At 44.7% G+C, this 15,175-nt stretch overlaps 2 protein-coding genes across 9 annotated transcripts in view; one reads left to right on the forward strand and one right to left on the reverse strand.

The window, feature by feature from the left end:
- Window positions 1-894: 894 nt before the first annotated feature.
- On the reverse strand, window positions 895-12,731 carry ARV1 (ARV1 fatty acid homeostasis modulator). 4 transcript variants are annotated; one of them, XM_016196015.2, is made up of 6 exons: window positions 11,275-12,495; window positions 6,579-6,698; window positions 4,738-4,891; window positions 2,820-3,044; window positions 1,914-2,059; window positions 895-1,285 (listed from the first exon to the last, which is right to left on the reverse strand). In XM_016196015.2, the coding sequence occupies exons 1-5, from the start codon at window positions 11,596-11,598 to the stop codon at window positions 1,917-1,919; spliced, it is 966 nt and encodes a 321-aa protein (XP_016051501.2). In that variant the 5' UTR covers window positions 11,599-12,495; the 3' UTR covers window positions 895-1,285; window positions 1,914-1,916. The 4 variants fall into 4 exon arrangements, with proteins under 4 accessions (XP_016051501.2, XP_016051502.2, XP_087684964.1 ...); XM_016196016.2 differs by lacking the exon at window positions 11,275-12,495 and adding an exon at window positions 12,519-12,731 and having other exon boundaries at window positions 895-2,059; XM_087828838.1 differs by lacking the exon at window positions 11,275-12,495 and adding an exon at window positions 12,507-12,731 and having other exon boundaries at window positions 895-2,059.
- A 276-nt stretch (window positions 12,732-13,007) lies between these two features.
- Window positions 13,008-15,175, forward strand: part of TTC13 (tetratricopeptide repeat domain 13) — a 59,194-nt gene continuing 57,026 nt past the window's right edge. For all 5 annotated transcript variants that reach the window (XM_087828967.1, XM_087828968.1, XM_087828969.1 and 2 more), the window contains exon 1: window positions 13,008-13,278. In XM_087828967.1, the coding sequence (XP_087685093.1) occupies window positions 13,008-13,278 (271 nt within the window). The remainder of the gene's footprint in view (window positions 13,279-15,175) is intronic.

The raw sequence follows: 15,175 nt of genomic DNA on the forward strand, positions 1-15,175 counted from the left end.
CACTGCCCACACTAACTCGCTGTGCTGTATACTTGCAGTTCTGTGCACACACGCCACACACTCTCCGCCCTCTAAGGACTCTCTGTGTACCGCTTTTCTACCGGGGATACTGTGAGGTTCCTTTCCTTTCCTCTCCTCTTGGAAGACCTTCTCGACTTCTAAGACTGTGTATCTCCCTAGGGCCCTATACTTATAGTTTAGAGCGGTTATCACACTGTACTGTAATTAGCGACTAATATTTCCAAATCCATCACTACTCAGAGGGCCATGTGTCACTCACCACTGTATCCCAGTGTCTGACACACTCATAGTAGGTGCTCAGTAGTATCTGTTTAATGAATAAATAATGAGTGAAAGAACAAATGAGTGAAACAGGGAGAGAGAAAAGGGGAAAGGTAATATTTATTTAATAACAGCTTCACTGAGATATGATCCACTCTTATAAAGAGTACAATTCCGTTGTTTTTAGTTATTTATTTCTCGATCAGCCATTCTGAAAGGTAACTTACATTACAGGGGAAGATACTGAATTGAAAATTGACAAAAGCTTGCCCTGGCTAGAGTGACTCAGTGGTTAGAGTGTCGGCCTGTGTACCGAAGGGTAGGGGGTTCGATTTCCAGTCAAGGGCACGTCCTGGGATGCAGGTTCAATCTCCGCCCTGGTCAGGGCTTGTGAGGGAGGCAACCAATCAATGTCTCTCCCCCTCACCTCACCTCCCTTCTACTCTCTCTAAAAAGCAATGGAAAAAATATCCTCAGGTGAAGATTAAAAAAAAATTGACAAAAGCTCAGTTTATCCTGACTTTATTATGAGAAAAGTGTTTCTATTGTTATAAGAATACAAAGTATTATTTTAAATATATTATTTAAAGCCAGTAACTTAACATTAAATGAAAAGATGTAAGCATGACATAGGAATGAAACATATTTTTATATGTGGATCACGAATGCATGTTCCTCTCTTCATTTAATGCTTACCTGGAGTAGTCTACAAGTACCAATCTTCACTCGCTGCGTGTCAGTCCCTGCAGCAACGCCCTGTGTTTGTGTGAGGTTCCTGTGTATGTCTGTGTCTGTGTGTGGTTTAGTTGTTTCCTATACGTGGGGGTGAGACAATGAGGGGTGGTAGGGTTGGGTTTTCAAATGCCATAACCATCGATTTCTTAGTCAGGAATTATTTAAATCTTTACTTTATTTCACTCAACAGAAATGAGGAGTTTGGTTGTACTTATTTCTTCTTGTTTCCAGATGGAGCTGGTCAGGCCACAAATAGTGAAGACTAAAACTGTGGAAAATAGAGGAAGTGTTTGGAACAGCACCTTCTGCTAAATCAAACCAACAAACACTATGAGGGCAGGCCCTGTGCCATGGGAGACATGGAGTCTTCAGCCATGGTCTCTCTTGGCACCAAACTTTAACCAGTCTGGGGGAGCCAGGCACAAACACACGGGCTTTTAATATAAGACATGAACAAATATGAAACATGAGCCAACATAACGGAGGTTGCAGGTGTGGTTAAGAGAGGCAAGGTAGTCAGGAGTAGAAATCAGAGGTCACAGGACTAGATGTGAAAATGGCAGCAAAAGGCAGGGATGGTGGAAGGAGAAAGGGGGGAAAGCATAAAAGAAGTTGTCAATGGGATAGACTTCAGAGTCTGAGATCCTAGCAGGAGTGAGTTGGATGGAGGTGTGAGAGAAGTTGTGAGAACAGGGCTCTCGACACAAGAAAAACACAGATGTGGATGTCACTGAGGATGGCAAAAGTGAAGGATGCTGTGACACATGTACTAATGTCCCAGAGGCAATCCAGGGCCAGGGGGCGGTTCTGGAAGGGGCCTACTTATTTACAATGACACCTGTCCAGTTTGAGAAGGATGCCTGTCTGAGTGCATGAACACTGAGGTGCTTTTGTACCTCTCAGAAGTCTTGAGACTTATAGGTGTCACAGTCACTGCCAATGTCCCACTCCATCGTCCTGAAGAAGTAGACCATGGTGCTCTCTGTCAGCAGGCCACACACGACGGCCAGGAAGGAGAGCTTGCGGCTGATGTTTAGTGTCACTGGAGAAGAAAAGGCAACTGCTAAGCTCCTCAGAGTTTAATTACATGATATTGTCATTATTAAATGATATGTAAATTATGTGGTACGAATGGAATTGTTTGTAAAGCTGCTTTTAGAAAATCTCTACTTCTTCTCTTTTGATCTATGCTGTTACCTTCTCCCACTTTCCCAGCTGCAAACCTTTTGAGAGAAGCAAAGCATCTGCTTACAACAAAAACACTCCTGAAATTAAGACAGAGATTCCCATTAATATTAAAAGGGAAAATAAAATAAGGTCATAAAAAATGGGTACTCTCAGTTTTACAGGTGACGAGATGATAAGCATTATGATAAAAAGTATCAGGTAATAGCTCATTTAAAACAGCACTCCTCACAGTGTGTGGGAAAAGGAAGACACACAGGGTGGCTCATCCCTCCCTTGGTGGAGCAGGAATTGTCCTGGCTTGACGGCTGCCCCACCATGTAAATGTGGACAAATCATTCATAAAGTAGAGGTAATAATGGCTGCCCGGCTTACCTCACGGGACAGAGACTGTGCATATGAAAACATTCTGAAAACCAAACAGCACCATGTGGTTCAACTGAACAAAGACTAAATACGTGCTGTGTACAAAGCACTATAGAAACGTTAGGCACTGTCATTATTCTATAAAGATCTCCAGTGTTTAACAGGTTATGCAAAAACTGTGATCTAGAAATAAGGCTATAAGCGTTTGTGTGTGGGGAAAGCTGAGAAGGCAGAATACAACACAAGCATACCTCTAATTGCCTGAAAATTTGATGTGAGGACAAACACTTTAATGAGTCGCAGGCACAGCGGTGTGTACTCATGCTCCCAAATGACAGCCGGGATCAGCAGGAGTTTCCCGTAGCTGGAGAGCAGTAACGCTTTCAGCAGCAAGACGAAGTTGGGTTTCTTTCTCGTTGTGATGGATTGTTCTATCCACAGGAAAGTAAAGATGCCAATAAAAAAGGCAGCTTGTTCTGAGAAGGAAATGGGAAATGAAAATATGAATGTCCCTATCCAAATACACACACCATATCCCCATGAAAGCAAATGAACCACAACCCAAAATACAAGGTATCAGCTGGCTTCATTAAGAAAGAAAGGGTGTATCAAGGTCAAATTTTTCCCCTTCCTCCTCTTTATTTTTTGTTTTTTGTGTCAAATCCTGCTGGTCTAATTTCAGAAATATATCTCAACAATTCTCTCATGAAGTATTTCATCATCCCACTGAAGAAAAGGTAACTCCATCAGGAGGGTCATCATCGGTTTTCTGAAGTTCCTTCTCGGAAGTAAGATTCTGTTTGACCACTTAAGTGCAGGAGATTCCACGGGAGACTAAACCGAAGAACAGAGGGTTTTAAATCTGCAAGATGGGCCCTGACTCCTGAGAATTACATAGGAAGACACTATCTTTGTTCATTCTTCAGCCATTTATTGAGTGCCCATTACCTACAGGATTTTGAGTGCTCTGTCACCTACATTAAAAATGTCCCTTACTGATTTTAACAAACTAGCGCAATTCCTTATCCTTCCAGAAAGCATTCATAGACAGAGTCCGTAAGGCAGTTTACCTTTAGAAATGTTAAGAGGCTTTGCTTTAAAGCTTAAAATTACATCAGGTTCTAGTTCTTGGCTTAGGTGGTGTGTTTAAGGATATATATATATATATATATATATATATATATATATATACACTTTAATATATCTTTATTGATTTCAGAGAGAGACAGAAACATCAATGAGGAGAGAGTCATTGATCTGCCACCCCCTGCACACCCCTCACTGGGGATCGAGCCCACAACCTGCAACCCGGGCATGTGCCCTGATTGGGAATCGAACCCTGATCGCCTGGATCCTAGGTCGATGCTCAACCGCTGAGCCACGCCCGGCCGGGCCAAGGATATTTTTAATATTACTATGTACATTTGGGAATCCTCAGCATGTAGATGAATTTTAAAACCATGAGGCTGGATGAGTGGACCCAGGGAGGAAGGGCAGATAGAGAAGGGGACCAAAGAGGACATAGGGTCCAGAAACAGGACACTGGAGTGGATTATAATGCTTCATAATAATCAAAGAATTTTAGGAGCAGAGAAGCATGGAAACCAGTAAGTAATAAAATAGTCACAGAAATGAACACAACACAATTCTGACCTGTCACAAATTCAAATTCTGCAGTAAAGCAATTCCTGAACTTAAGGAATTTCAGATAGTAGTCAATTTCCCTGTATGCAGTCAGATAAATAATAGGTTTTCCCTGTTAAATACACTGCATTAGTAGAATACATTGGATAATGCCTGGCAATTATCAATCTGTTTTAGTAAAGATGGGGCCTGGGTCATTTTCAAATTGGAAAATTAGAACTTAAATTTAAGGATTTATCAACAATATTATGTCTCAAAACATTTTATGAAACTCTTTAATCTGCTAATATCCATCAGATGGATAAAGACAATTTAATCTGATGGTATTTCCATACCACAGGTGTGGTAACAAATAAAAAAGTAAGAAAGCAGGTAATTTAGACAAACTCACTCAGCAGGTTAGTGGTAGAGCTGAAAACTAAGCCTCAAGTCCTATGTTAACTAGCTCCTCTTACCATGCGCCTTATTTTTAATAACAGAAGCAAGCACTAGCTAACTAAGAACAGAAAGCATGGCTTGTCCTACCTAGAGAAGCAATTGCAAACATCCTATAGAAATCCCACTCCTTAGCATATCTGATAAAGTCGTCAGGATCGGTGTTCTGGCTTGAATCTTGCAGCTGCCACCACCTCAGGTAGGCTTCACAAAGCAAACAAAATATGCAGAGTTTCCCATGCATCTGGTAGTCAAAAAGACATTGCCAATTAGGTAGAGAAGCACTTAACTGTACTTAATTCCAAAGGTACAGACACAGTATGTGTTTGTGGTTTTGGAAAACGTCCGATCTAGTAGCTTTTCAAATTCCGAACTGCCCACTTAAGAGCGTAATTGCATTCAATCTGTAAACCAGCGGGTCTTTCTTTCTTTCTTTTTTTAAACCAGTGGTTCTTAATTAGCAATGTCTTGATCATAATCACAAGGGGAGACTTTTCAAAATGCCAATGTCTAGGCCCCAATCCTGATTTGGAGTCTTTGGGAGTACGTTCTAGATACGCATACTTTGAAACACTAGGGGATCTTAATGTGCACCCCTAGTTAAGAATCGTGGCTTTAAACAGTAGTTCACCCTGCATCAAAATTTCAACAGTTGGCTTACAGACAGAATCAAGCACAGGCTTTATGTGCCTTGTGGGTAGGTGGAAATAGCAAAACAGAGATTTAATCTGAGGATTCCATGATAGCGCCTAAGAAACCATTCGTCTGAAGGTGAATTTTAAAAAAATGCCCCTAGGCTGGATGAATATAAATAGATTGGAAGATAGCAAGTAAAAGGTGCAAGTCAGCTGGGAATTTTAAAGGGTGTGAAGTTTGTTTTTGTCTTATCTGTTTCTCCTGTGGGTTGAACTTGATCAATACAAAGTGGAAACAGTGTGTGCAAACCCACTGCAGTCGTGGGACAGGCATCAGTGTGAGCTCCTGGCTGCACTGCAGCTTTGAAAGATAGATGCCTGGACCCCCGTCCCCAAAGATTCTGATTTAATTGGATTTGACTGAGGCTTTGACTTGGAAGGATTAAGCACAGTCCCCTCCCTCCCTTCCAGGTGACTCCATGTGCAGCAAAGTTTGAGGATCAATGCTCCAGTAATTTAAAAACTGCCCTGGTTATTTAACTTGGGGGGAGGGGGGAATAAATAAATTTCACTGTTACTGTCCATGTTAGCCCAAACTCAGGGTTGCCAGATTTAGCAAGTAAAAATACAGGACATCCAGTTAAATATGAGTTTCAGATAAACAAATAACTTTTTGTATATGTATGTCCCATGCAATATTTGGGATATATACTAAAAATTACTTGTTGTTTATCTGATTTTCAATTTTAATTGGGTGTTCTGTATTTTATGTCAGTCCAACCCAAACTATTGAAGAGTTCACAATCCAATACACTAAATGTGTATTTTGAAAAATCCAATTTATAAATTAGGGCTTTTCTGATTAAGTTCAATGTTGTTACTCACCTCATGCATTCCCCCAAGAGCAAAGTATAAAATGCAATAAGTTATATTTTTAAATATTTTGCTTTTAATATTTGCTTATTTCTTACAGGTGTAATTCTCTCCCTACTTGATATATTTAATTTTATTTTGTTAAAAACAATTGACGTCTGTTTCAAAAAAGGTAACCCAGATTATGGTTTGTGAGTTTCCTACCAGTGACCACATTCTTAAATATTCACTAAACACTGTGTGCTTTTTTAAAAAAAACTGATTATTTCTAGAAACTTCCACACATCATCAAGTAAAGAACCCACCCTCACTAGGATTTCTTTTAAATAAAATGTTCTCCAATTCTGTTCAAAATTATTCTTTTAAAATGTAAAAGTATCATCAAGCAAGATTAGAAATATAAAAAAAATTATCACAACTTACGTTTATTTTAGTATTGAAAAGAATATGCCTGTAGGCCTGGGCTTTGCATAAAATAGCATTAATCAAAATTATAACAGGATCATACTCGATATATTTGTCTACAGGTTTCTGGCAGGATTTCTGAAATAATGCAAAATAATATTAGAACAAGCAAATTCACACATTCTGAAATCTTAAAGGATTTCAAAATAACAGACTATTTTGGACTTGTAAACAATAAGGCCATAACAGCATTTACTTAAATAAACTTCCATCCAGATACAAACTGTTCATCTAATCAAGACAAGGTTTCAGAAATGACTAAATATAATCTCCTAGGCTAGAAATATTCATCTTTTAATTTCATATTTAAGAAGCTAAAAAGATACTTGATTTAAAGACTGATTTTAGCAGGAAAGTATCCCAGAAAATTCTACTTTCAATTTGTAGGAGTTGTTATAAATTTATAATATACTTTCACTGATAAATTGTTGCCTGTTGGACAGATGACCCCCAACTTCGTGGTTCTTGAAACATGATTTGGAAAAAAGGGTTCAGAAAAGTAACCCTTACCCCAGAGCTTCTGAGAGCTACAGGTAGAAGGATGTGGCACAGTGCCAACAATCCTGGGTTGCCTCTAAGAGAAGCCTTTTTTCCCAGTAACATTGAGGATATGTGTCTGCTCTAGTAGACACCCTGGAAAGTGCCGGCTGTGTGTAAGGAGCTGGGTTGTGCAGCCTGGTTCTAGGTTATCCAAATCAAGGCTCCCAGGGCTCTCAGCAATTCCTATTAAATGTGTTGTGTGTGGGGTTTTTTGGGACACGTGATTACATTGTTATCAAATCCCAACACCATTAGAACATATAAAATGTAGGTGTAGCCCTGGCCAGGAAGCTCAGCTGGTTAGAGTCATGCCCTGATACGCCAAGGTTATGGCTTCCATCCCAGTCAGCTCAGGGCACATACAAGGAAAACAAATGAATATTTCTCTCTCAAATCAATCAATAAAAATTTTTTTAAATGTAGGTATATAGGAACAAACTCATTAGAAATGAACTTGAAACAGTATTAGTTACAAAATTTCATCAAAAATGGCTACAATTCAAACACAACATTTTGAAACTTTGAGAGATGAAAGATTAATAGAAATGGAAATGCAAACACAGTAGGATGGCGTTTTAATTACATCAAAGTGTAGAAGAAACATGACGTGCACTGAAGAGTATTAACCCTGTATTCCAGGTGTAAGGAAAGACCAGATTCACTTCCAACTTATAGTTGCCCCACATCATTCACATCACTACAAGATGTGAGCATGTTTTCCACCCACCGAGTGAACCAATGAAGGGAGATATGCCAGGACCTCAAATTTAAACCACCTAATAAAGTGGAGGCATGAGAGGTTACTAATTTTGCAGCTTTTTAGCTGAGCAAAGACTAAGCCAGTGTCTAAACAGAAGCCACAGCATCAGAAATTCTATATTCATGACAAAGAGCTGTTTTCTAGATCGCCTCCCTGTGCTACGTGGGGAACACTTCCTCCCTCATATGGATGAGATTGGATGACCAGAGATGCTACTTCTTTTAAAATGAAACCACTAACTGGTTAAGGGTCCTCTCTCTGGTCTTTACAAGTTCTCTAAAACCCATCTTCAGACAGCACCTCAAGTCTAAGACAGGATTGGGATGGTTTTTAGGAGACAGGCAGAAACCAGCAGCAGGAGACACAGCAGCACAGTTATTCCTCTGGCAGTCACTTGTCTGACAAATGTCTCTGGAGTGGCCATTACATTCAAAACAACAGCTCTCCATCCTTAGCTGTTTCTGAGGACCAGGCACTTCCAAGGTGCTGCATAGTCACCTGGAGCCCCAAGTCTCTATCCTCAAGGACCTCGCAGTCTAGAAGGGAAGACAAACACGCCACTGTAAGTGCTACAGTGGAATGAGCACAGGCTGATATGACCCAAATAGAAGCGGCAGCTTCTGGTACCATGTGATACGCCACGCGCTATGCCCACCTTCCCTTAGAGCATAAACACCAAGAGTCCATTAGAGGCTGCTGGTGCCCTTCCTATCAGCTTAGGCCCATTTCTCCCTTGTCCTGACTCTATTATCTGCTTTTCCCTCGAGTGCTTCCTTTGCCTTGAATGTAAGGAGTAAAACCACACATACGGCAACAAACGAATGTAGTAAAACATCCTATTGGGAGATAGCTAAATTCAGTAGATAAGTTTTTGGGTGGTTTTTTTTTTTTCCCCAAAATTGTTCTATTCCATATCATTTATTACTTAATAGACAAGCATCCTGAAAGAGCAATTTGTCCTTGAAGACCTCACTGCAGCACAGGGACCATGTGCACCCTGGGAACTGCAACAGTGCCCTCTGACCTGTCTTAACATGGACACGACTTATGTTCTGCAGTTCCCTAACGAATCGCATCTCTTTCAGAATATCAATTGGCTAATTTTGTCACGAATGTTCCTGCTGCTTCCCATCATCTCTAGGGCTATCTCCATTCCCATTCACTCTCAAATCTGTTTAGTTTTAGCTCCACAGTAAACAAACACATCTCAAAGGTGGAACTCACTAGATTTTAGGCTCTTTGAGGGCAGGGCTGTGTCTTACTCATCTGTGCACCCAGCACCCAGAAGTGGCTGTTAAATGCTGCGCTGCTGAACAGAACCGACACTTATGGAATCTCACAGGAGCCCTGTTTTATTTTGTTATCATAATGAGTTTATCAAACATCTGAGCACTTAGTAGGCCAGGCACTGGAAGATATAAAAGTACTCTATCTTTAAGCATAATTATAATGAACTATGAAAAGCTGAAGCAGAGGGAATGGCTAAAAGCAAGAGACATGCTTCCATTGGATGGAGGAAAATTAGGGAAAAGAAAGGCAGGCTGGGAGGAATGGCAACGGAAAAACACGAAGTACAAAGGGAAGGGAGATCGGGATGACCACACTGCTGACTCCAGATACACAGGGAAGAGACCAAAGTATGTCTGAGTTACTAGTTGTAAGACCACCTAGAAACTTTGGGTGTTTTTTCACAACACATAGCCTGATGTCTAAAAACTTTTTACTTTTTAATCTCAGGTTTGGAGAGACTGTTAAAAATTATATTATGTTATAATATTTAGAGTGTAGCAGCAACAAAATGATCTGTCCTGTGTGATGCTATTAGGTGTATTACTAAGCATTAGCATAGTACGAATGTGGACATTACGCACACCCATTAGCGAATGACTGTGTACAGTACTGAACCCATAAGGTACGGTACCCCAGTCAACATTCCAAATATGACTCTCAAATCTATCTCTTGGGTGACAAAGTACAATGTGGGGGAAGTGAGGGAGGTTGTAGCCATTGACCTAAACAGCTATCCAATAGTTATCTTTCCATAAATCAAAGTATGGAGAAGCTGATAGTTAGGAAAGGGGTTTCATTGTTACCTTAATGCCAGCAATTAAGAAAGTAAAGGTTATTTTATATTATTAAACATTACTAACTAAAATGCATATACAGGCACTAGTTTTTCTTTGGACAAAAGGCTATATTCACTATTATGTGGTTGTCATCTTTCAGACGGACCATTTAATTGGACCAGTCCAAAGGTCATTAAGTTTAGACCACATATAACTTACTGCTCTCTCTCACACCAGGATGGCTAAGTATAGTATCATCTAAAAACCTAGAAATGGTTTATTCATTCAACAGGTATTTTTCAAGTACCTACTATGTATTAGGCACTGTCTTGGGTGATCCAGCTACATTAATGAACAAAATATGCAGTCTTTGGTTTGACCAAAGGAATGGCATTATCTAACTTATATTTTTAAAAAGTCAGTCTGGCTGCTGTGTGAAGAGACTGAAGAGGTACAAGGGTGACAGAGTGAGACCAGCTTAGAGTTATGACAATGGTCCCGACGAGGCATGATGGTGGCTTGGGCTATGAATGCAGCACAGAGGTGGTGAAGAGGTGGATTCTATCATTATTTGAAGGTAGAACAAACATGATTCGCTAAGCAAATAAACAGGAATGTGAGGGAAAGAGAAAAATGAAGGATGACTCCAGATTTTTTTGCTCTTAAGAACTAAGTTCCCATTCACTGTGAGGGTTTGAGATAACTATTGAAATCCAAGGGGAGAGAAGTTGGATATCTGAGTCTGGAGTTCAAGGGAGAGGTTCAGGCTGAGTATATCTCAATAATCTGGGGACTGTCAAATTTAGATGGTATTTAAGGTCATGAGCAAGAATGGGCTCTTCAAAGGAGTGTAAACAGAACAAGGCCCAAGAATGGGGCCTTGGGGTTAGGAAATAAGGGTGGTAAGACAGAACCAGAAAGGAGAGTGAGAGAAAATAGCCAGTGAGATAAGGAGAGAAAGAGAGGAGCATGGTGTCCTGGCAATTGCACAGGGGGGTTTCCAGGAGGAGGAAGCAATGAGGTCAAACCCTGCTGATAGTTAACTGAGAAGGGGCTGGCAAAGTGGAAGTCAGTGGTGACCTTAACGAGAATAGTTTCTTGTGAAACGGTGGGTGGAATTTGAAAGTCTGAGGGAGGTTCAAGGGAAACCAGCAGAGGAGATAAAGACAGCAGGTACAGACATCTCTTAAATAATTTTTCTGTCAGCGGGGGAGGGAGGTGGGGAAGCAGGAGCGAGAGGAGGAAGTGGGGTCAAGAATTTAGTTTTTAAAGAAATAATGATACATACATTGGTGGGCGTGATCCAGCAGGGAGCAGAAGGGCATGTCCTGCAGTAAATGGAGAGGATGGGACCCCGTGCGCAAGTGAAGGCACTTCCTTTAGACAGGGAGTCCCTCAGTTCAGACACAAGATCAGAAGGGAAGACGATATGAATAGCAAATTTAGTACTGGGTTTGTGTGTTTGCAAAGCTGGTGGTCGCTCTCTGTTTTCTTCGTGAAACGGGAGAGGATATACGGGAAACTTGAGGACAGAGGAGGTGTTTTTTGGATTGTTCAGAACACTGGGAAAGTGAATGGACCAGTGAAACACAAGGTGATGGCGAGACGGCATTGAGGGCCTACCTGAGGTGAGTGCTCAGGGCTGCACGGCACTTTCCCCCAGCACTGTGCAGCTGCAAGTGTGCAGATCACACAATACGTTGGGTTTAACCAGGGTTGAAATTTTTCCAAGCAAAGGAAAGCATTTGAGAGAGGAGCGTAAACTGAGGGAGCATGAGCCCGAGTGATCATACTGGTTGACAATAAACAGATACAGTCACTCCTTGTCTACTCCCTTGTACATAACTACAGGCCATGTTTCTCTAATCGCCAGATCAGAAACAGGACAGGAACATACTGATTGCCTATTATGCGACAGGCTCTTTGCTAATGCCCTCGATTTTGTGACTTTTGAAACAGAAGCCCATTCTTTATAATCGGGCTATGAACGCCTTGAGAGCAGAATTATTACTCCCTCGTTTTCGGTTTTTGTATACCAACCCTTAGTACCGCGCTTTGTGCACAACACTGTTCATTCGATAACCACAATGCATCAAGCCTAAAAAATATATATATATTTCAGGAGAATTAAAATGGGGTATGGAGTGTAAGAATGCTAACGCTTGTCTAGCAAGGGGAGAGTATCTAAAAATAAAGCAGCTTTAGCGTGAGCCCTATTGTCAACCGACTCAGATCTTTGCATTTCTCTGCACAACACCTACATCCGTCTGCGCCCAAGGATCCGTTCGCGGGGCTAGGGCTCCCCAGCAAACCCGACGGACACGGGAAAAGCAGCGCAGGGCCGCGGGTTCTCGCTACAGGTATTCACGCGAAGGCGGGACGGACGGGCAGGGGGGGCGGCTGACTGAACACTGTACCGGGAGGTCCTCAAACTCGATTTTTTTTTATCACCCGAAAAAGGTGGTGCAGATTGGTCCCCAAATCTCGCCAGGCCGTTTTGTTCCCAAGGACACCCCACACCTGACAACTCACGCAGATGGTTATCTTCAGCACGCCGTGGTTGTAGTCTCGGTACAGCTCCTTGGCCTCTTGGTTGCATTCGATACACCTGTACTGGCAGGAGGCCGAGGCGGCAGCAGCAGCAGCAGGAGTCGCTGACACCTCTTCGAGGCGGCCCTTGCCCGCTGTCATCCCGTCAGGACTCCCCTTGCCCGGCCGTAGCCCACCCCTCCCGCCGGTGCCCATTTCTAAGCAACCGAAGCCCAGAACTTCCGATTCAGTGGCCGCGGAAGACGTCAGACGCCAGACCGGAAAGTCTGCGCCGCGCGGTGCTTGCTGGAATTCGTAGTCCCGACACTTGAAAGGGGCCCCGAGGCTGGTCCAGCCGGGACTACAACTCCCAGAAGGCAATGCCACGTTCCGTCTCCGCCCTCCTTCCCACCGCCCACCTGCCAGGCGCGGGTTAAGTCCCGGAGGCCGCCGCGCGCGGCGAGGGCCGCCGCACATGCGCCTTGAGGGAAGATGGCACCTGCCGGCTGCCGCTGCTGCTGTTGCTGCTGCTGGGGAGGCGCTGTGGCCGCCGCGGGCGCCGCCCGGCGCGTCCTGGTGCTGCTGCTGCTGGGGGTCCTGCCCGCGGGGCCGCGCCCGGGCGCCCTGGCCACCGAGCACTACACGCCGCTGTCGCTGCTCAAGCAGGAGCTGCAGCACCGGCAGCAGCAGGAGGCCCCGGCGGGCGGCGGCTGCAGCCCGCAGTCAGGCGACTGGGGGGACCAGTACTCTGCCGAGTGCGGCGGTGAGTGGGCGGGCGGGCAGGCGTCCGGGTGCCGCGGGGCTGGCGGGGCCGACGTGCCGGCCGCCCGGGCCTCTCCGACGCCGGGCGCGGCCAGGGCTCCCGCGCGAGCCGGCTCCACGAGGTGTCACCCCGGGGCGGCTTCCCGCCGCCGCCTCCTCGCCGCCGCGCGCCCTCCTCCCGCGGCCGCCTTGGCGGGGGGCGGAGAACAGAGGAGAGAGCCGCCGGAATGCTCCCGGGGCCAGGGCGGCCTCTCCGGAGCCCTACAACTGCTGAGAGGGTGGCGGAGGAGCCGGCAGAGGGCCGGGGGAGCCCCCGTTCCTTCCCCGGCCCCTGCTGGTGACGTGGGAACCAGGCCGGGACTGAGCGACCGAGGAGGACGCGGGCGCAGCCGCAGGGCCGGCGCCCGCAGCAGGGGTGCCTGGCCCGTGTCGGGCCTGGACATCAGGTGTCCTGGCTTCCCGGGCTGATGGCTTGTATGAGACACAGCCTCTGAAAATTCCACCCCTGGGAGAAAGAAGGGGACCCGAGAGCGAGCCCCTTTCAGTCTGCCCTCTGACGTGTTGCTTCGGGCTGCAGGCCGTCAGGTGCCTCCGGGAGGTGAGGCCCCGCAGGCCTGGAGCCGGTGAGCGTCGCCGTGTGCGCAGGGGACCCAGCCGGCTCATTCACTGGGCTCGGGCGCTCTTGGCTCCACTAAGCAAGTCGTGAGAGCTGCGAGGGGCAACATCCATGTGCACGTTTTGTTTTGAAGGTCTGTAGGGGGTGTTCTCGCCCTTCAGTCCCCTCCCTCCCCTCCCCTTGTGTGAGTTGCCTTCAGGCTCGCTTTTAAAAGGTCTGGGTCCACCTGGCTCACTTTTATGAAGTTGCTCCTGTGGCCTGGCGGCAGTGTTCTTTAGCAGCGTGTACCTGGGAGACAGTCGTATTTTTTGGTTGAGATGAGATGTCAAGATTAGCACACTCCGGTTTCCTTTTAGCACAGTCCGACTTCCTTGAGGAAGTCCCCCTGGCCCAGAGGTATGCGACCGACTTATTGTGTAGCAGGCCTTGGCTAGTGACAGCATGAATAAATAGGGCCAGCATTGCACGGTGGAAAAAGAATGGCCTTTACGCCGCTTTCTGGGACTCAGAACGAGTTGTCTGGTCTTTGCAAAATTGCCGCCTCTGTAAGTTGAAGACAACTGTTACCTAATTACAGGGCTTGCTTTTCAGAAACAGCTAACCTATATTGATTGAGAGCTTGCCGTGTGCCCCGTGCTGTGGTGAGAGCTTGAGGTCGGTTAGCCTCTATCAGAACACCAGTAACTACCTCATTGAATGGTGGCTCCTTGTTTCAGATGGAACCCAGGCACAGTGAAATCATCCATATCCTGAGGTCCTAGAGCTGTGAAAGGGGGAGCCCAGATGGTTAGGCTCCAGATAAAACTCTGTCTTAAACACTAAGTGGTTGTCGGAGGAAAATACATGTGTAGTATTTACTAGCAAATAGTATGTATTGTGTAAATCTTCATTTCCCCTCACTCCTATAGTTGTGTGATGGCTCACTCACTACGGGAGACCCAGATTCTTGGCAATGGAAGATACAAATCGATTTATATTCTGAAATCAATTGATATCATTTCACTCTGTGGCATCAGGCTTATGCCGGTGTTCAAGAGTCCTCATTTGAGCCAGCGCTGTCCCGTACTGTGCTTTCCTCCAGATGAAGATAGATGTGGGTTTTCAGAAACCGGGAGGAATCATCCTGTCCATCCCCCAGTCTCACACACCGACACCAGTGTCTAATGTTCTCTGCTTCAGCGGGTGAATGCTGCTCTAGGGGTTTTAAGCACAACTTATTTCAATGTTTCAGTTTTCTTTTTACCTCCCCCATGTAGTACTTCTTGACTTAGCTTGGAATTTA

The sequence above is a fragment of the Miniopterus natalensis genome, chromosome 21, assembly GCF_054644295.1.
Source record: "Miniopterus natalensis isolate mMinNat1 chromosome 21, mMinNat1.hap1, whole genome shotgun sequence".
Lineage (NCBI taxonomy): Eukaryota > Metazoa > Chordata > Mammalia > Chiroptera > Miniopteridae > Miniopterus > Miniopterus natalensis.